General features: G+C 45.2%; 1 protein-coding gene across 4 annotated transcripts; it reads left to right on the top strand.

Moving 5' to 3' along the window:
- The first annotated feature begins 616 nt into the window (after positions 1 to 616).
- On the top strand, positions 617 to 20,530 carry ccdc141 (coiled-coil domain containing 141). 4 transcript variants are annotated; one of them, XM_069725129.1, is made up of 26 exons: positions 617 to 695; positions 1,978 to 2,365; positions 3,455 to 3,577; positions 4,006 to 4,209; positions 4,602 to 4,695; positions 5,760 to 5,884; positions 6,096 to 6,242; positions 6,646 to 7,287; positions 7,430 to 7,503; positions 7,703 to 7,820; positions 8,166 to 8,285; positions 8,419 to 8,733; positions 9,428 to 9,613; positions 10,184 to 10,699; positions 11,028 to 11,204; positions 11,632 to 11,772; positions 14,889 to 15,029; positions 15,760 to 15,948; positions 16,057 to 16,240; positions 16,616 to 16,728; positions 17,282 to 17,431; positions 17,524 to 17,651; positions 17,930 to 18,173; positions 18,764 to 19,059; positions 19,222 to 19,941; positions 20,241 to 20,530. In XM_069725129.1, exons 2-26 carry the CDS (start codon positions 2,258 to 2,260, stop codon positions 20,467 to 20,469), a joined length of 5,484 nt encoding a protein of 1,827 aa, XP_069581230.1. In that variant the 5' UTR covers positions 617 to 695; positions 1,978 to 2,257; the 3' UTR covers positions 20,470 to 20,530. The 4 variants fall into 4 exon arrangements, with proteins under 4 accessions (XP_069581230.1, XP_069581231.1, XP_069581232.1 ...); XM_069725130.1 differs by having other exon boundaries at positions 6,631 to 7,287; positions 17,975 to 18,173; XM_069725131.1 differs by having other exon boundaries at positions 6,631 to 7,287; positions 20,331 to 20,530.
- The last annotated feature ends 1,729 nt before the right edge of the window (positions 20,531 to 22,259 follow it).

Below are 22,259 nucleotides of genomic sequence, written 5' to 3'. Positions count from 1 at the left end.
GGCGTGTCTGTTTGATTGACAGGCCTGTGGTGCAGTCAGGTTAAAGCTATCGGTGGGCGGGACGTAGTATCGTCAGGTTTCCAATCAGATCGGTCAGATCCACCGCTAGCTCCTCCCCCAGCTTGTCCAAATATGGTCACTTCCTGCTCCGAACGAGCAAAAGATGGTGACGGACAGAATTTGAATCGGAGGCTTCATAACGTTCACAAACCCACGATGACATTACTGCTGGTTGCTGATTGGTGGGAACCTGAGGACACTATGCTCCGCCCACTGATAGCTGAAACCTGACTGTACTGCATCGAACAGACACGCCCCCAAAGACACCACTTGTTGAGGCCAGAGGTTTTTTGGCGCCGGCCCCTGGTGGTTTTTGGTGGTATAGAGTTTAAGGCCTTTTCAGACCTGGAAGCTACGAACACTTTTCTAACACTTTAACAGCTTCCTGTCCTGTCTGTTATTTACTGTCTCTGTGACCAGCGGTCCGACGGGTTGTGTTCATCAGGCTCATGTGTTGATGTGTTTACAGTGTGCGTGTTTATGGACGTCTCTGATAATCCACTGGAACCACATCTATTTATAACTCTCTCCTCCCCCTCAGCACAGCCTCCTCTCTCAGGGCTCCAGGCTCCAGTGGACCTGTTGGACACGTCCGGACCTGGAGGACATGTCAGGACCTGCAGGACCCGGTTCAGGTACATTTCTCTCTTTATAACAGACTATTAGAGGTGACATGTACACATTTACCTGAACAAAGCTGGAATCATATGCAACACTCACCCTGATTATTAATGTCATAAATGAACTGTTAATCTTTAAAAACTGGCCTCATAGGAGATAAAATACCAAAATAGAAATGTCTGTTGTGTAAATGTTAATCTCTGAGTCATAAAGTGCTCTTCAATAACATGAGAGCTGCTGTGATTGGTCCAGACAGATTATTTATTATTATTATTATTTATTATCACTTTGCTTCTTGCCTGAATGATCGTTGACCGTTTTCAATATCTCCATTCTATACTTTCAACATTTTCAATAATTCTACTGAAAAAGAATACATTATTTTGAATTGGTTGTAAAGAACTTTTCTCCTCTGAAACCAGAAGAACTGCAGAGAATCTCAACCAATCAGATCATTGATAACTTCTAAGACTGAACGTGCATCAGTGGACGGATCGCAGGTGTTTCTAAGTGTTGCTTCATACACCTGGAAATATGATCTGGTGTCTATGTTTTCTTTTGAACTGTAATAAAAAAAAAAAAAAGTAAAGAAATAGAGACAAATTTGGTGGTGAGTCGCATGAGTCCAGCACATTAGCTATTGAGCTAACATTAGCTGGCGTTAATGTTTCGACTCACTTTCTCCTGCAGATGTGTTTGAAGATAAATGTGGAGACAGATTATAAATGTTGAAGGTCAGTGAGACGACCGGGTTGTAACGATGAAACATTTTAGATTCCCAACAGGTGCTCAGTGTTGGCTTGATTTGGTGGTCTTGACTTTGCTCGTCTAGACTTTGCTGCTCTAGTCTTTGCTGGCCTTGACTTTTCTGGTCTTGACTTTTCTGGTCTAGACTTTTCTGGTCTAGTCTTTGCTGGTCTAGTCTTATGGTGGTCTAGTCTTTGCTGGTCTAGACTTTTCTGCTCTAGTCTTATGGTGGTCTGGTCTTTGCTCATCTCGTTTTATGGTGGTCTAGTCTTTGCTGGTCTAGACTTTTCTGGTCTAATCTTATGGTGGTCTAGTCTTTGCTGGTTGAGTCTTTGCAGGTCTAGTCTTATGGGGGTCTAGTCTTTGCTGCTCTAGTTTTATGGTGATCTAGTCTTTGGTGGTCTAGTCTTTGGTGGTCTAGTCTTTGGTTGGTCCCAGCGTGCCCCGGCTTGTTGAGTACTTGGTCGCTACACAAACTGGAGCAGAACTGTATGTGGAACCCTTTTGTCTTAACTTATGTTGCTGATTGCTGATCTGTGTGTTCTGTAGGAGGTTCTGATAAGGTTCTGCTGTCTGGACTGGTCCTACGAACCACTAACGGGTTCAGCTTGAGGACCTGCTGGTGGAACCTCAGATCTTCTTCAAACCAACTTTGGGTCACGCAAGGTAAATAAAAGAAGAAGAAGAAGAAGAAGAAGAAGAAGAAGAAGAAGAAGAAGAAAAACTGGAGTATCAGTTTGATGAAGAGCTCCGATGAGAATCAATCACAGGTCAAAGAGAAGAGAAACGAGGAGCTGAAGTCCCCCGAAGGATCTGCGGCTCCTCCGTGATGAGAATAGGAGGAGACGGAAACATGAAGCCTCCTCGCTCCTCCACGGTGCTCAGCACCATCGCCGTCCAGGCCGGCCAATCACAGGTGGTCGTCTCGGTACTGAAGGTACGAACTACCAACGAGAATTATAGTTTATAACGAGAATGGCTTCAAATTAGACCATTAGTTTTAACTTCAGCTTCAATTGTTTTTGGTCACTGTTAGTTAGCTGGTAGCCCGTTTTAGTTTCCGGTTATCAGGTGTTATCAGGTGAGCCCCGACTTTCAGCTTTGTATTATTAAATATGATGTTACTTCAGTTTTATTGAGCACTTCGACTGTTTTGACTAAAGCTAGTTTTCACCCGATAGCTTGAACAGTGCTCTGATATACTTGTATGTTAGTTTTGTGTTTCATTAGCTACAAGTCTGATTGTTTGAACTTTAGTTGGCAAATATGTTAAATAAATTAGCTGTTAAAATTAGCTTCTCCGTTTTCCGACATCTGCTTTAGTGTCTGCGTTATTTTTAACTTTTAACGTCACAGTTAAACGAGCTTCCTGTTAGCTAAATATGATCCGTGTCACGAGGAGGTGAGTTTCAGTGAGCTAACAGCTAACCGCTAACAATTAACAACTAACAACTTTGACATTTTAAAGTGAGTCTGGAGGTTGTTTCTGTCCGACTGTTATAGAAACTGATGAAAGCTGATACTGATGCAGCTGCAGCAGTGTGTGTGTGTGTGTGTGTGTGTGTGTGTGTGTGTGTGACCACGTGTCATGTGGAGTCTTTTTTGGTCAACATGCCAGAGATACTGTATCAACCTGAGGAATGCTGCAACACACACACACAGGCATACACACACACACACACACACACACACACACACACACACACACACACACACACACACACACACACACACACACACACACACACACACACACAGACACACACACACACACACACACAGACATACACACACACACACACACACACACACACACACACACACACACACACACACACACACACACACACACACACACACACACACACACACACACACACACACACACACACACACACACAGTTTTCTTTAAACCCTCCTTGAAGGAACTGAAGTCTGAACACCTGAAAACAGCTTCTGGAAGTCATCAACTCATGTGACAACACTGTTCTACTGTGTGTGTGTGTGTGTGTGTGGGTGTGTACAGAGTGGGTCTCTGGTCCACCTCCAGCTGGTCCAGGTCCAACCAGGACTCTGTGAGATCGGATCGAACCAGGACCAGACCCTGACACTGATCCAGGAACAACAGCAGCTGTTGGACAAACTCAAGGTACACACAGACACACACAGAATACACAACAATTCAGCTGTTTTAAAAGAAACAGGAAGTGGAGGATCAATAATTCAGCAGCTGTCACAAATCAGAAATCTCAATTTTCTTGATTAAATAAAGTTCAAACTTTGTGAAAAGACAACCCTAACCCGAACAGTTTTAATGTTTAGTTTGTTTTTAACTCGTAACTTTCAGCAACGCATAAACTCAAGTTTAGTCTGAATTCACTATAGTCGTAAATTAATGTTCGCTTAAAACTACGAGAGTTTTTAGAGCGTGAGAATTTATAATGTTTTTCTACCACTTTAACCCTAACCCTAAGCCCCGGCGCTACCTCACAGGGCTCCACCAGGGATATGAGCTCTCTTTGACTTGTGTTCACGTTTCATTTCATCTGGTTGATGAATGATCTGCTGATCTTCTAGAAACACGAGCGGGAGGTTCTGGATGTGGTGAAGAAGAAACGACGGGAGGAGGGAGGGAGGAGGAAGATGAACCAGGAGGAGGAGGAGGTGTACCAGGCCATGGAGGAGTCTCTGAGCGGGGGATGGTCGCTGCTGCTCCGGCTGCTCCACAGACGACAGGAAGTCCTCACGTTGGCTTCAGACTTCTACCGCCAATCGATGGAGGTGAAAATATTCTCATCTGAATTTAACGGAGATTATGTCATTGTTTATATTCTCATTTAGAGTAGTCCGAGGAGCAGGTGTTACTTTAATTTAACATGTTTATGTTGATTCTAAATAAACTTCCATCAACTTCTACTGATCAACATGGACGTCATCAGTTAGCAACCTAGCAGGAAATACAAAGACATGATGACGGAGTAGGAGGAAGAGGAAGAAGGGGAGGTGGAGGAAGAGGAAGAGGAGGAGGAAGAAAAGGAGGAGAAGGAGGAGGTGGAGGAGGAGGAAGATAACGCTGGAACATCAATGTTTTCCTCAGACCTGTTATTAAATCACAAGTGAATTACAATATATTAACTGCCTGTCCTCCTGTCTGTCCTTCTGTCTGTCTGTAGTTTTCTGTGAATATCTCCAGAGTTGAGGACCTTCAGATTGAACCAGATGACAGACTATCTGAAGTTCAGCTCACATTTGACTCCATGAGAAGAGGTAACCATGGTTACTGTTTAAAATATGAATAGTTATAGTCTATAAAATATGACTCATCCACTAATTATAGTCTATAAAATATAACTCATTCACTGGTTATAGTGAACTAGTTATGTGTGTAATCTGCCTCCCCATAAACCTGCTGCAGGATTAGAGGATATTTAAACTAGTGGATGCGAATCTAAACATCTGGATTTATGTCCCAGAATGTGAAGTGATCCAGATGTTTACAGACCTAACTGTCACAGGTTTAATCAGAGTGTGGTAGTTGGGATAGTTAGTTAGGTTAGCTTGGTTAGTCAGACCAGTTAGGCTAGTTAGTTAGTTAGTTAGTTAGTTTGTCAGATTCGCTGGGTTAGTTAGTTACTGTAGACTGGTTTTAACTGGTTTTATCCAATCAGCAACCATCAGTGATGTCATCAACCATCAGTGATGTCATCGTTGGTTTGTGAACGTAAGGAATTCTCCAGTTCAGATTCTGTCCGTCACCATCTTTGCTAGTTCGGAGCAGTTTGGAGCAGGAAGTGACCATATTTGGACGAGCTGGGAGAGGAGCCAGTGGTGGATCTGACTGATGTGATTAGAAACTTGACGATACTACGTCCTGCCCACAGATAGCTGTAACCTAACTGCACCACAGGCCTGTCAATCAAACAGACACGCCCCCAAAAACAGGTCTTTTTGAAGCTTATTTTCTAATGAATGAGGGATTATTTTTAGATGGACCTCCAGAAAACTAATAAGAAGGACTGACTTTAGCTAACAACATCTAGATAACTGCTGGAGACATTTTATTGACTTTGTATTTGATGAGAGAAGTTGAATGGGAATCTATGGAGCTGGAGGCTTTTTGGAGCCGACCTCTAGTGGCACTCGGTGGTATTTTCCGGTCGGTGGGTTAAACTGGGATCAGGTGATGATAAAGTGGTTTGTTGCTGGTGGACAGTTGCAAGTAGTTTAAACTGAACTGGTTGAAACTTGTTTTAAACACGCTGGTTTTAGTTTGAGGTTGTTAATTTGATTCAACTGGTATGAACTGGTTTGTCTCTGTGTCTGGACTGCAGATCTTCTAGGGAAATCCCTGCAAGTTTTAACCAGTAGCAACATCCTGCTGCAGAAACTGAGGCAGCTGCAGAGGTTCGAGGAGAGGAGAGGAGGACTACTGCAGGACGAGGAAGACGAGGACGAGGTGAGATGTGTCCGAACACATTTATCACCTCTTCTCTCCTCAACATGAGTGATGTGTCCTTCATCTCCAGTCGGACACTCATCTGAACTTCCTGTTCACCTCCCATCATCCTCTGTGAGGAGTCAGCTGACCGAACTGCTGCTCCTGATGGTGACGTGAACAGCCTGCTGCTGGTGGGAGTGATGATGGTGATGCTGCTTCCTCTTCCCAGAGTTCCTGGCGCAGCAAGGGGGCGGTGCTGAGGCTGGAGGAGCTGGTGGAGGAGCTGCAGGACCGGAGGAGGAGGGCTGACTGGGCCGTGAGGCTGCAGCTACAGCAGGCGGAGGAGGAGGGCAGGTTAGGTCGCTCCGGTTCTGATGTAAGAGACGTGTTGACTGGTGACGTTAAAGAACAGCTGATCAGCTGTTCGTGTCCCCCCCCTTAATGTAAACAAACAAACAAACATGTAAACATGTTTACAGACTGGTGGGATGACAGAACAACAATAAAACACTGATAGTAAATATTAATAAATGGAAATATTCAGTGAAACCACATAAATGAACAGCATGTCATCATATTCATCAACATGTTTAATGTTCTTCTGTAAAACTTTCATATTTTATCATGAAACAACCGAAAACACAAAAACAATCAGCTTCATTATTATTATTGCTATTATTATTGTTTTATTTATTACTATAATTATTATGTTATCTTATTATTATTATTATTATTATTGTTGTTGCTATTATTATCATTATTAGCATATTATTGACAAGATCCTGGACCAGAACCTGCAGCCTGGATCTGGATCAGAGGAAACCAGTTACCTGGATCAGAAAATCAGAAACTTAAAGTCTGGATCCAGATCAGACCTGCGGTCTAGAATCAGAGAAGAGCTAAAGTCTGGATCTAGAACAGATGAGACCAGAAACCTGCAGTCCAGATTCAGATTACATGTGAAATCTGGACCCAGTTCAGAGGAAACCAGAAATGTTGACCTGCAGCCTCGATCCACATTAGTTCTGAAACCCAGGTCCGGTTCAGATGTGCAGCCAGGATCTGAATCTGACATGAAGTCTGAACCCAGATGGGAGGAGGACAGAGACCAGCGGTCAGGAACCGGATCAGAGGAGGACAGAGACCAGCAGTCAAGAACCGGATCAGAGGAGGACAGAGACCAGTGGTCAGGAACCGGATCAGAGGAGGACAGAGACCAGCGGTCAAGAACCGGATCAGAGGAGGACAGAAACCAGCGGTCAGGCACCGGATCAGAGGAGGACAGAGACCAGCGATCAAGAACCGGATCAGAGGGGGACAGAAACCAGCGGTCAAGAACCGGATCAGAGGAGGACAGAAACCAGCGGTCAGGAACCGGATCAGAGGAGGACAGAGACCAGTGGTCAAGAACCGGATCAGAGGTACCCACCTGGTTTAATCAGCTGACCGACTGTAACGTTAATGATGTCACTTCAGCTTCCTGTTTTCAGTTCAAAGGTCAAACTGAGATATTATGGTCTGATGTTTATGACTTTCTGATGTAAATTATGTTTTCTGTCTCAGAGCGACGACCTCCGTTTGTCGGACGTCCACAGGAAACGGGAAGCAGCCAAGGGGCGTCGACCTGCTGCAGTCGGGTACGTTCACACCTGGAAACACTTCACATGATTGTTTCCGCCTGTTTTAGGAAACTTTCACAGGCTCAGTTACCGGACGTTGCCTTGCCGGTTGCCATGGAAACTGATAGACTCATCTTCACCTCATATGAACAAAAGGTTTCAGTTTGTTTTATCTGTGAGATGAAGTCCCAACAATGTCTTTCTTCTTCGTTGGTAGTGGGCAGAAGAGCATGCTGGGAAAGGACACTCCCAGGGGAGAGGGCCCTGCCCACCGTAACCTCCCGACCAATCAGAAGCAGCAGCTGCTAAAGTCGTTTGAACTCCTGTCAGAAAAGGTGACGTTGTGTGTAGTTTATTTGTTGTTCCCTCTGTGTTGCAGCCTGGATGCACAGTCCTGAACCTGAACCTAAACCTGAACCCAAACAAACCTAAACCTAAATCCAAACAAACAAACCTGAACCTAAACCCAAACAAACCTGAACCTGAACCTAAACTTAAACCTATACCCAAACCCAAACCTGAACCTAAACCCAAACAAACCTGAACCTAAACCTGAACCTAAATCTAAACCTAAATCCAAACAAACCTAAACATGAACCTGAGCCTAAACCTAAACCTGGACCTAGACCTGAACCTGGACTTGGACTTGGAGTGACTGTCAGTGTGTTTGTGTGCTGCAGGTTCACAGCTGGATGCAGCAGAGCAGCAGAATTCTAACAGACACACCTGGAGGAGGACGACACCTGGAGGAGGCAGAACACAGTCTGAACACATACCTGCTGCTACACACACAGGCTCAGGTACACACACAGACACAAGCTATGTAACATCAGCTCCTGCTGCAGTTTTGGGTCCAGTTCTGTTTCCAGTTCTGTTTTCCAGTTCTCGTTCCAGTTAGTCCGGTTCTGCTGCAGTAACTCTGTTTGTCTCTAGTCTGCAGGCCACGATGCAGAGAACCTGCAGCAGATCCTGGATCAGCTCCGAACCCTGCAGAACCCGCCCAGCACACAGCTGACCCATCTGAAGGCTCTGACAGAGCAGCTAAAGAGAGGCAGCACTGGCACACCCAGCAGAACCAGCACCGCTCGCTCCAATCCACTTACAACTCACCCCACTGGTTCACTGAGTCCAGAACTCGCTGGTCGAGTCGATCTAGTTCTGAAGGACCTGCAGAACCTGAACAGGAAGATCGAGTCCAACCTGCAGCTGCTGCAGCCCTACGTCACCTTCCTCAGAACCGCACAGCAGGTAAGAGCTCCAGAACCACAGCCAGCAACACCCAGAACCAGATTAACTAGAACCAGGTGACCCAGAAGCAGATCAACCAGAACCAGGTGACCAGGAAGCAGATCAACCAGAACCCCGTGACCGGGTCTCTACAGAGCTGCTGGGTCATTCACTCAAACTAAAACATGATTATTGGGACCCATTTATTATTATTATTATTATTATTATTATTATTATGCATCATTTACAGAAACAGCCCCAGTGGCGCCACCATGTGGTCAATTATTATACTTTGATTTTTGGTGAAGTTTTGAACTGAAGGTCTTTTTTCTGAGAATTCTTTGGATCCATACAAAACGGTATCAGGTGGTTCTGGTTCTGGTATCAACACCACCTGAAGGACTAGCGGTTCGAGGTTCTGGTTCTGTTCAGGTGTTTGTGAAGAACCCTGAATTTATTTTGATCTGTCACAGTTTTATTATCAGAGTTATAGAACTACATGTGAATGAAACTGAAGGAAGAACAGAGTTAATAATCATAACAAAGAGACACAGGAAGTTTAAAAAGAATGTCTCGCTCACTATAAAAGAAACGTGGTGAATAAAATAACTCGGGTTCTGATCCACAAGGCCCAAATTCTGCTGCTGGTCCTACAGTAACATTCAGAGTCCAGGGAGTCACTGAGCTGCTTCCTGATGGTCCTCCTGTTCTCCAGGTGGAGGAGAAGATGGACGAACTGAGGGAGGTCTACAGGAGGAGACTGGAGGAGGAGGAGGAGGCGGCCACCAGCTCCAGGTTACCAGTGAAAAAGAAGCAGGTGGACGCCTGCTGGCAGGAAACGCTGCAGAGGTTCCTCACTACTGAGGAACTAGGAAACAACTACCTCCATACCGTTACCACGGTAACCAGGCCACCGGGGTTCAGAAGGAATAGTTTTTGTTGACATGACATGAAATCAGATGATGTGAGATGAGTCATGGAACGATATGACATCAGATTGATAGAGACGACATGAGATGAGCTACAGTCCATAATGTCTGTCTGTGTTGGAGATGAAACCAGATGAATTATTAGACATGACATAACCAGACATGATGACATTAAATACCAGATTATTAGAGGAATGAGACGACAAGAGAGGAACTGACCTGAGATCAGAGTATGTGAGATTACAGGGAGTTAGATGAGTTACTAAAATCATATGAAATGAGTTGGCATGAAATCACAAGAACACGCAGCATGAGATTACATGATATCATTATAAAATCACCTAACTGAACATAGAATCACATGACATGAGATTATAGCACACAAAATGACACTGAATGAAATTAATGACATGACATTTCATGATGTATGATGTGACGCGACATGATGTGATGACATCATGTCACATCATATCTTGGCATGATGTGACGTGAGGTGAGGTGAGATGACATGAGATGACATGTGACATTTCTTTCTCTGTCAGCTGTCTGGATCTGGACTGAACCTGCAGTCTGTGGTTTCGGTGGTCCAACAGACGATGGAGAGACTGGACCGGACCAAACAGGAGGTGAACCAGCTGAGGATCCAGATCCAGCAGCACGAGGAGCAGGAGGAGGAAGAGGAGCAGGAGATGGAGGAAGAGGAGGAGGAGGATCTGAGAGGAGTCCAGGACAGGGTGGAGGATGAGGAAGAGGAGATGGAGGAGGAGGACGACGAGGGGGAGGGGGAGGGGGAGGAGGAGGACAAGGAGGAGGACGAGGAGGAGGACCTGAGAGGAATCCAGGACACGGTGGAGGGTGAGGATGAGGAGGTGGAGGAGGAGGAAGAAGAGGAGGAAGAAGAGGAGGAGGAGGTGAAAATGGAGGAAGAGGTGAAGGAGGAGGAGGAGGAGGAGGAAGAGGAGGGGGAGGAGGAGCTCCATCAGAGAGTGAAGAACCAGAACCATCAGAATGAGTCTATCCTGGTTCTGACCAACAGCTTCCACCTGTCAGTCAAACAGGTGAAGACGTTTTTTATTGAAATTATTTAAAAATAAACTTTACAACAGATTTGAATAGAAATTATGAACAGATATATATATATATATATATATATATATAAAAAAAAAAAATTAAAAAAAAAATCTGAAATCAGAGACAAACACATTAAATTAATAAACAGTTCAATAATTCAGTGATCTGTTAAAAATAATTTACTGTGATTAATGTTAAGAATGAATGAAGTGATGCTGGACCTCAGAGTGAGGGAGAGACAGCGCCCCCTGTGGCCACAGTCAATATCACATGACTCTATACAGATACACGGTTTACCATACTTTGTGTGTCCAGCTGGAGGCGCTGATCCACTCAGAACCATCCGCTCCTCTAACGGGTCAGACTGGGTTCTATGGATCCACTGAGGCTGAGATGAACCGGCTCAGAGAGGACCAGCTGCAGATCCAGAACCTGTTCAGAACCACTTCAGAACTGAAGACCGACATCTGCAGAACCATCAGCAGCAACAAAGTACGCACACACAAACACGCAAACACAAACACAAACACATACATATATATACACACACACACTTTACTCAAGTACTACAGTCCCCTGTTACTACCATCACTTGTGTATTATTACTGCGTGCGGGATGTTATGGTGTATTATTACTGCGTGCAGGATGTTACCGTGTACTCTATATACTGTGTGCAGGATGTTACTGTGTATTATTACTGTGTGTAGGATGTTACCGTGTATTATTACTGCGTGCAGGATGTTTCCGTGTATTATTACTGCATGTGGGATGTTACCATGTATTATTACTGCATGCAGGATGTTATGGTATATTATTACTGCGTGCAGGATGTTACCGTGTACTCTATGTACTGCGTGCAGGCTGTTACTGTGTACTCTGTACTACAGTGGTGGGTGTGTGCTCTTCCTGCTCCGTCAGAGTGCAGCCGGTTGGCGGGTGGAGCAGCTGGAGGCTCGTCTTCTCTCTCTGGACTCCGTCTGCAAGTCGCGGCTGAACGAAGCAGCTCGACGTGAAGAGAAGCTGCTCAGACAGAAGCTGCTGCACGATGACATCAGCCAGGTGAGGTCACTGAGCAAGTAACGCTTAGCCCCACCCACATCCACGTATTCACTTACTCTGTCAACACTAGAAGGTAAAAAGTCTAGATTATGAGATAAAATGTAAAATTAATGAGATAAACAAATGTGATTATTTCGAACAGCTCTTTCAGTTTTAATATTTTATTGTTAATCATCAGAAGTCTGTCAGATTTGATGACTGCGTTGTTTTCAGAAACACGTCCTGATTGTTATTCAGTCGTTGGACCAGCAGAGGGAGCTGCTGATAGTCTGTACATAACTTTAACACATGTACTACTTTTCCTCATCATTATTAACATGTAGCTTCATGGTGTTTGTCTATTATTATTTCATCATAATTCAATTTAAACCCAAGAATATGAATGAATTATTTACTGAGTAGAAACTCGTGTGACTTCCTGTATATATTTATCGGTTTGATTTCCCGTCACGCCGTACGTGTAGAAACTGTCAGTTAAATTATTATATTTAACATGTCAGACTGAGTTTAACCTCCACAGCTGCTGTGAGTTCAACTCTTCAGTCATCCTGAGGTCTGACGGCTGTGATGGAGGCGGCCGCCTGCTCTCTGTCTCCTCAGTCTAAATATAATTGATGGCAGCGAGATGCTTTTAGGTTTTACTGAAGTCCATAAAGTCTCTGAGCTGCAGGACTGAACTGGACCTGATGGTTGATGGTGGAGAGAGACGAGCTGTGGAGGGTTAGAGACAGTCAACAGTCAGCAGCTGCAGTTCCTGAGGACCACTAGGGGCTGTCTCCATAGACTCCATCTGTAGTACCACTGAGGACCACTAGAGGCCGTCTGTGTCATTAAATAAACTTCTTCTGATCAGTGTTTCCCTCTGGAAATAATTCATCATTCATTACATATTAGGACTCTAACACAGGTATGTTTGGGCGGGGCTGGTTGATTGACAGGCCTGTGGTGAAGCCAGGTTTCTCCTATACGTGGGCAGGGCTAAGCGCCTTGCTTCTCCCCAGCTCGTCCAAATATGGTCACTTGTGGCTCCAAAATAACAAGATGGTGACGTCACTGCTGTGAGCAGCTTTGTTAAACATGTTAAACCTTTTAGAAACAGCTTTAACGTTGTCATATTTACAGTCAGAGTTTCTTTGTGTTTGTTTCTTTAGTCTCTGAGCTTCTGTCTCATGTTGTTTTGCTGTTGGACTCTGAGCGTCTCGTAGACCGTCCCTCTGATGTGTCCGTTAAATGTTCAGCTGCTGCCAACTGATCATCGAATGATACTTGGTGTCTCCAGTTAAAGATGGAGCTGAGCTCTGCAGCCAGTTGTGTTGGCACCCCCTTCAGGTTAACCTGTGAACACCACCTGTGTGTCACTGAGGAGCAGCTGCAGGCGGGATGACATGCAGATCAGAAATACAGGCACAGTCAGCTGATGGGGGTTTCCCATCATGCACCTGGTGCTGCGCGTCAGTGGCAAGCTGAAACATTCAGCAGCTGCTGGAGAGACTGAGACAGGATTAATGAAGCATCAGGTGGCTCCTAATGAGACGCGGCGTTCAGTTTTTATTAACTGTCAGAGATTTATTTGAACAACAAACAGACTTATTTCATGTGTGTGTGTGTCGGTACTTCTCTGTTTTATTAAAACTGATCCAACAAATATTTAATCTATGACATGTTTTCCTCTCCACGTTGTGTTGATGTTCAGGCTGCTGCACTCATCGGCTCTACAAAACGTCAGTAGCTACAGTCCTCTGCTGTCCCTCTGATGGACTGTGGGATTTGAACCGACAACCTTCTGATGTACCTCATGGTACTGACTGATGGTTAAGTCTTCCTGGTCTTTGTAGTTTTCTGCAGGTTGTGGTTCTCTGGGGTTCCCCGTGGGTTCTTCTTGGTACCCTGCTGGTTCAGGACTGTTCTGGTTCTATGTGGTCCTCCTGCAGGACTACTGACCCAACTCCTGACTCTTCCCACTGTGGTGAACTCACTGTGTGACCTCCTGGTGCATCCTGGGAGTTTATCCTCCACGGGTGACAGAGACTCAGTCGGTCCTCCTGTTGGACGTCTCGGTGTGGACGAGTGTCTCGCTCAGCTGTCCTCGGATGACAGATCGCCACCCGACACTGCTGCTCCTGCAGAGACAGAAATGTCCTGCAGCTCTAAAAATAATCTAATCAAAGCTCCGTCTGCAGCGACAGAGAGCTCACTGATCCAAACCCAACATGACCCAACCCAACAGAACCCAACCCAACATGACCCAACCCAACAGAACCCAACCCAACAGAACCCAACCTAACAGAGTCCAACCCAACAGAACCCAACCCAACAACCCAACCCAACAGAACCGAGCTTGTTCTGAACAAAGACAACGTCCACAAAGCAGCACAGAGACAAGAAGACGTCGCATAAAGACGAGGTTCAGACTGGATGGATGAAGAGCAGCTCAGCTCTGCTGCCAGTTTGTCTCCAAATGGTCACTCGCAGTATTGCAACTTAAAAAAACCTGGGGCCCAAAAAGCTGTTAACAGGTTTATTTTCAGGGAACATCTCTTCTTCATACAACCATCAGATCAACAGGACACTCCCACTGGTTCTGGTCCACAGAAGACCAATCCCACGGGCTTTGCTGACTCTGTAACTAGAGCGCCACCATCAGGTCGAGGTGTCATCACGCCTCTGGCAGCACCGCGAGGTTTCATTGTGTCGTTGGTTCTGCAGGTGTTTATTTACCTGAGAGGAACATCCTGTCTGAACCACAGCAGGTCAATCACAGTCAGTGGGTTCGTCCTCCGGGGACCATGAGTGTAGTTGATGAGTCCCAGTGTGGAGCTCTGTGGATCAGAACCGTCCTGCAGCGTGGAGTTCATCATTGAAAGTAGAAAACATCCAGAGCCATCTCATCTTTGTTTCATGTGAAGAGAATAAAGTTCAACTTTAATGTGAACATGACACTTCTGACTTTAGGGAATTCAAAAATATCAATATTTTAACATCTTATTGATGTGATTCTTTTTTATTTTATCCATGAAGAATCCATGAAATCATAGACTGACCTGTGGAGTCTGTTTCTATTAACAGCAGGTGGAGGTGTGACACTGAAAGCCTTCTTCTCTTCTTTTATCTCTCAGCTTCGAGACTCCTTCAAGGAGCTGAAGAATCGCTTCAGCAACCTGAAGTTCAACTTCCTGAAGAGGAACGATAGGACCAGGAACATGAAGGCCGTCCGGAACCAGCTGCAGCAGGTGGAGTTGTACGAGGAGAAGCTGCAGGTACGTCCAGCCCCGAGTCGGAGCTCAGGAGTCAGGGAGCGACGTCACAGGTTCAATTCCACCTGGAGACGTCAGCTGCTTCATCACTTGATCAGGGTTGGAGGGTCTATTCGGATCCACCCAGGGACCGAACATGGACCTGAGACTTGAGGCAGTGAAACTCATGTGATTACATGTGAAACTCACGTGATTATATGTGAAACTCGCGTGATTACATGTGAAACCCACGTGATTATATGTAAAACTCACATGATTATGTGAAACTCACGTGATTATATGTGAAACTCACGTGATTACATGTGAAACCCATGTGATTATATGTAAAACTCACGTGATTATATGTGAAACTCGTGATTATATGTGAAACCCACGTGATTACATGTGAAACTCACGTGATTATATGTGAAACTCATATGATTACATGTGAAACCTATGTATGTTTTCTGAATGTTTTTGTTTATTTCTGGATGCTTTTTATTTGCTTTGTGGGATGTTTTGTGTTTGTTTTCTGTGATTTTTGTTTGTTTGTTATCTGTGATGTTTTTTGTGTTTTTTCAGGATGTTTTTTGTTTGTTTTCTGGATGTTTTTTGTTTGTTTTCTGGATGTTTTTTGTTTGTTATCTGGGATGTTTTGTGTTTGTTTTGTGGATGTTTTTTGTTTATTTTCTGGATGTTTTTTGTTAGTTTTCTGGGATGTTTTTGATGGTTTTTGCTCTGTCTGGTCCTGCAGGTGCTCAGGGAAGGTGTGCAGGGCGTGACGGCCCGGCTGGTGTCAGAGGTCAAAGATGGGGACGTGGCCTGGGAGGTGGAGGACGCCGCCAACCAGCTGCAGAGGCAGATGGGAGAGTTTGAACGAGGTGTGTGTGAGCACAGGAAAACTCTGGACATGACATGCAGGCTGCAGGAGGCCATAGAGGAGGTGAGGGAGACTCTTATTGTGGTAGTACTGAATCCAACAGGACTGTTGATCATCCTATTGACCAGGGATTGATGCCCCTGTGTGATCGACATGCTGCTCTGTGCTCAGTATCAATTCTGGTGTGAGGAGGCGAGCGCCACCATCGCTCGGGTCAGGAAGTTTTCCTCGGAGTGTCGCAGCACTGAAGCCGTGTCCGTCCTCTACCGGCAGTTCGAAAAGTTTGTGTGGCCGACGGTTCCTCAGCAGGAGGAGAGGATCAGTCAGATCAGCGAGCTGGCCGTCAGGCTGCATGGTGGGTCACTGCTCACACACGCTTTATTCTGAAAAGACCTGGTGAACATCATCCATGTTTCACACGTGTTCACTTCAGCTGGAGTCAACCATGCTCTTTTATTTATGATATTTAAACCAGTTTATCCAATACTTTCATCTTTGTAACCGTTTATGAAACGCTTTTGTGTATTTTCACATTTTATGTTTCTTTTACTTTGACATGACTGACAGCTGGAGTTGCTCTCTGTCCATCACTTGCAGCACATTATTTAAAACAGACATGTCTCCACAGAACCTCTCACTGATGACATCATCATATGTTCAAAGCAGCTTCACCACACAGCTTTAATAACCCTTTACAGTACTGATGGATGATGGAGTATGTGTGTTTCAGGGGTGGAGGAGGGCCGGCGCTACATGGAGAGGACGGTTGGTAAACACTCGGAGATGGTGGCGTCCATCAGACAGCTGAGCGATGGGCTGATGGAGCTGGAGGCCAAACTGAAGGTGACGACAGGAAACACATGAACAGCTGATGAAGGTCGAGCTCCACGGAGCCGATCCAGTCTGGACTCTAATGTTCATTTATAACTTTCTCCATTACACTCACCTTCACAGACTCACATTTACCTGACGTAGAGGTGAGTCTGTGTTTACGAGATAATAATAACTAAATAATAACAATAGACCAAAGATGTTTTGATGGATTTACAAACCAACAGCAGCTCTTATAAACTTCTAATGTCACATGTTTCTACCCAATCAGTTGTCAAACACTTTGATACAGACTTCAGTTTCTGATAATGAAAAAAAATGTTCTCCATGGAAACAAACAGCAGGGGGTGCAGCAGAGAGGGAATGCATCTCATATTTTAATCAGGGCTAAACCACAGACGAGTCTCTGAAAACATGAAGTGTAATACCAGCGATGGCCACTAGGGGCTGGCTCCAATAGACTGATATATCAGATAACTCTGGACATATAAACAGTAACACGGTACTACCTTCATGTTGTCAGACAGACAGTGATTACGTGACCTTTGACCTCTGGTGTTTTCAGCTGCAGAATCTAAAACAGCAGCAGAAGGAGAAAGAGAAAGAGATGGAGGAAGAAGAGGAGGAGCAGAGGAGGGAGGAGGAGGAGGAGAAGATGAAGAAGAGAAAAATTAAGCAGAGGGATAACCGGCTCTCTCAGGAGTCAGCTGACATGGTGACATCACCACAGACATATAAAGAATCAATAAAACTCAGAGATGATCCTCAAATGTTATTCAGATGGTCTCATTTGTCCTCTGCTTCCAGTACGAGCTGAAGGAGACAGGCCACACCCCGGAACTGAACACCAAGCATGATGGGAAGGAGGTGCCTGTGAAGAGGCAGACTGCAGCCAATAGGAAGCCTCGGTTACAGACTGTGGTCTCAGACGGCAGGTTGGTACTTCCTGGTCCCCAGAGGACGGGCCCTGCAGTCTCCATCCCCAGAGCTGTTGGGGTTCATCCTCTGGGAGCATGACTTCATTTCAGTCTCCATCACCAGAGCTGTTGGGATTCATCCTCTGGGAGCATGACTTTATTTCAGTCTCCATCACCAGAGCTAGTTGTTTAGGTTAAACCAGAATAAATGTGTCTAATCTGATGTTATTATGAATCCAACCTTCGTCTGAGGTCTTGAATATGTGTTAAAACCCTGGACGTTGTTTCTCCTCCAGCCCCCCACAGCACCTCCTCACCTCCTCCTACTGCTCCTTCTTCAGCCTCTCCTGCTCTCCAGCCGAGGTCAACCGACGGGTCCACCCCATCCACAGCCAATCACAGTCAGCCTCCACCGAGCCACTGGCCACGCCCCCTCTGCCCGTGATCGATCCATCGTTCTCTGACATCTGGAGGGAGTTTCAGAGGAAGGAGGAACAGCCGACTTCCACTTCCTGTGACTGGAACACGCTGCTGCTGCAGGTCAGTGGGCGTCCTGAGAAGTCGAATGGTATTTTTATTCAGTTATTTTAGTTTTATGGTATTTTTATTGTTATTTTAGTCTAATGATATTTTTATTATTATTTTGGTTTAATGGTATTTTTATTCTTTTATTTTAGTTTAATGGTATTTTTATTCTGTTATTTTAGTTTCTAAAACACAGCATCTACTTCTATCTCTACGCAGATGATACTCTGCTATGTGTAAATAAAACCTGACTCCTGAACTCTACTGGACTTTAGGTTAGGTTAGGTAGTTACTTTATTAATCCCCGAGGGGAATTTTTTTTCGCTACAGCAGCATACAGAAGCAATAAGATAATAATAAAATAATAGAAAAGCAATAAAATAGCAGTAAAATAGCAGTAAAAAATATTAAATATAAAATGCACAGTATATACAGTATATACAGTACAGTATATATCTGTATATATTATATACAAACAACCATTTATTTAGTTCTACTGGACTTTAATTAGTTCTACTGGACTTTATTTAACTTCCTGTTTCATGTGACAGGAAGTAGCGAGCTGCAGTGATTCATCCGTCTATCACTCTGCCCTTTTTACCCAGGATGCATCAGGGGGAGGGCTGAAGCTGCTGCAACAGGAAGTGATGACGGACGACTCTCTGTCCAATGATGAATACGAGTGTCCGTCCCCTGACGACATCTCGCTGCCGCCGCTGGCAGAGACGCCCGAGTCCAACACGGTCCAATCAGACGTGGAGGACAGCTTCTGTTTCAGTGTCCACGTCCAACAGGACCAGGTCCTGTCTGAACAGACCGGGACTGACTCTGGTACCAGTGCAGTACGACAGCAGACAGAGAGCTGTCCAACTCCTCCTACGAGTCTTCAGACCAGGAACAGGTCTGTATCAAGTCCTTCTCTTGGTGGTCTGTGGATGTTTGAGGCCTCACTCATTTAAACCCAAAGCAAGATGGAGGACTGAAAACGTAACACAAAAAACCAGGAGAGGAGGAGGACAGGAGGGTCAAAGGTCACTGATCCATCCTCTGTTGTGTGTTTCAGGTTCAGATCAGAGTCCGCTTCATCTGTCCAGAGCCCAACAACGGTCGCTGCTCCGAGCCTGACCAGCATCCTGAAGACCGCAGAGACCGGAACAGCTGACCCCTCCCCTCCGAGGGCAGAGCCCCCTCAGAGGGCCGACCCCCCTCTGAGGGTGCGCTGCCCTCAGAGGGCAGAGCCCTCCCTGGGAGACCCTGAACTGAGCCCCCTCCTGAGCTCCAGGATGGACCGCGGTGTCACTGAGAGTCCTTCACAAAGAACCAGTGATGCACCAAAACCTGCAGAGCTCAGTCAGGTTTCTGGTCCTGAGGCCCATCGTCCCGGTCCAACCCCTGATTCCAACACCAGGACCCTCCAACGCTGCCCTGATCCTCCTCCCTCCATTATTCCTCCTCCCCCTGAGCCTCAGACATCAGCTAACCTGCATGCCCACCCCCCTCCCTCTCTCCCTCATCTACTAACTTCGGACCAGGACCCCGACGTCTGTCTGCCGCTGGCCGTCCGAGAGGAGATCAGGCTCACTCCTCAGATCCGGGGGCCCCCCCTCCCGCCTCCTCCTCCTCCTCCTCCTGGTCCTCGGGCAGAGTCTCTTCCCCAGGGAACAGCCTCTGGTCCCACCCCCCCCTGCCTCACAAGGCCCCTCTCCAGAGCGTCCGTCATGGAGGGCTGTCCAGTGACGCTGGAGGTGGAGGTGACGGGACACGCTGAGCCCACACTCACCTGGTGGGTAGCATACAACCAGCTACACAAAGACGCACCCTAACTACACACTCACTGCACACTCACTACACTCTCACTACGGGAGGAGAAACAGGGTTGAAGCCATCGTAGCAGCATGTTCAACATGTTGGAGATGAAGGGATGTTTTAAAGTGTGTTTACTTATAATAATTAATAATGGATTAAGGAGGTCTTCTGTCGATGGTTCACTGTGTTTCTGTGTCGATGACAGAACGACGTGAAACCAGCTTCTGCATGAGCTCATGAAATTGAATCACATCATTTATTATAACATGATGTTAGTGAGATCATCTGCTGGCAGTCTGGGATCCTGTGGTGGATCCTGTCTGGATGCCTCCCCTGTCTGACCTCCTGTCATCATGGTCGCTCCAGGTCTACAGACGAGGTCTGGGCTGCCCCTCATCAGGACTCTGGTACCAGTGGCAGTGGGAGGTGGGTCAGTGCGGACTGGCGGACCTGGTTGGGGACTCTGTGTGTTCTGCTGTGGCTGCTTTACCTGATCCTCCTCTGAGTCATCATGTTGGTAATCAATAATAAATATGAATAAAGCAAACGTATTGTGATCCTTTCAATGAATGTGTGTTATTGACTGTCAGTGACTCCTGTCGTGTCATCATTATTTCATGTGGTTGAATTATTCATGTTTCAGGGCTTAATGGAGTTTATTGTTTTAATAAAACTGATCCATAAGTGAGTTCACTTGTTAAAGCAGTTAGATTAAAGTTTGCTTTAAATAATTTATAAATGGTTTCATTAACAAAAATGGATCAATAGATGTCAGAGGACCAGCAGGAGGCCCCATTTACAGAAGTCATCCAAGGTCATCCTCCTATTAAACACTTATACTATTTTATTTTTCTGAATTAAATTTATTTTTTGGGGTTATAAAACGCCAAATCCCAACATAGATTATTTTAAGAATTTAACAGCATTAAAATCTTTAAATCTTTTGTCATCACTCAACATTTACTGAACCTGTTGGTTCGTTATGTTCATTGGATCCAACCTGGAACGTTTTCAGTCATTAGTGCAGCCTGCAGATCAGGTGTCCACAGGTGTCCACAGCTGTTTGTGTGACTCACTGTTCTGAACAAACATTAATATTCCTCTCCGGTATCGGCTCAACACTGGATTCAGACGTCGGTCAAACATTTTTATCTCAGCAGGCGACCGACGACATCTGGATGATCACGGAGGTGTCATCATGAAGCTTTGATCGGATTCAACAAAAAGTTGAGTTAAAGAAGTGCTTTTATCTTCCAGTGGAGGACCGTTAATCCACTGGACCGGTAGACGAGTCTCCGGATTATAAATGGACCGGTAGACAAGTCTCCAGATTATATACGTTCACCTGCTGATGTCAAATAACGACGTGACGTCATCACCGTTTACAAAAAAGCAGCTGTGACATCTGATGTCTGACTGACGGGTGAGAGGGTAATATCTGACGTAGTAAAAGTACATGTAGTTAGAGTATCAACTGTAAAAGTACATGTAGTTAGAGTATCAGTGGTAAAAGTACATCAAGTGAGAGTATCAGCATTAAAAGTACTGTGTTCCTGATAAGTCTTTGATTGACAGGAGCCGCTCTTCCAGCAGAGCAGCGACCTGATTGGCTGGTCCGGGTTATGACAGGAACCAGAGGAATGCTGGGAAACTTCAGCTGGTGAATCAGTCTGATGAGTCCACTGAGAAACAGACAGTTCAGAAGCTACCTGAGAATCTGTCTGATTTTAGGTTTCCTCCAGTATCACAGTAATCAGTGAGGTTGGTATGATTATCCATGACGCACTGCAGGCAGGAGCTGCTCACACGCAGTTCTGCTGCTTTAAAGGGCCAGTTCGTCTAAATGTGGACAGTTCCAGGATGAAAACCTGACTCAGAGAGCAGCGGTGACTCTACCACATGACAGTACAGAGATTTCAGGCTGCTTTTAAATTCAGTATTCAGTATTAGTGTGTAGTATTAGTGTATAGTAGTATTGTGTGATATAAGTGCGTAGTATTAGTGCGTGACATTAGTGCATAGTATTAGTGCGTAGTATTAGTGCGTAGTATTTGTATGTGACATTAGTGCGGTAATATTTGTTCGTGACATTAGTGCATATTAGTGCGTAGTATGAGTACATAGTATTAGTGTGTGATATTTGTGCATAGTATTTGTGCGTGACATTAGTGTGACATTCGTGCGTAGTATTGGTGTTTTTAGTTTTTTTCAGTTGTTTTTATGTGTTTTCAGGTGTTTTCAGGTGTTTTCAGATGTTTTTATGGGTTTTTAGGTGTTTTCAGGTGTCTTTAGGTG

This window comes from Brachyistius frenatus, unplaced genomic scaffold (assembly GCF_029030835.1).
Source record: "Brachyistius frenatus isolate BFR_SWC_R1_liver_20210118 unplaced genomic scaffold, ASM2903083v1 Contig_410, whole genome shotgun sequence".
NCBI lineage: Eukaryota > Metazoa > Chordata > Actinopteri > Embiotocidae > Brachyistius > Brachyistius frenatus.
Note: the sequence above shows the minus strand (reverse complement) of the source record. Positions and strands in the feature narration are given on the sequence as shown.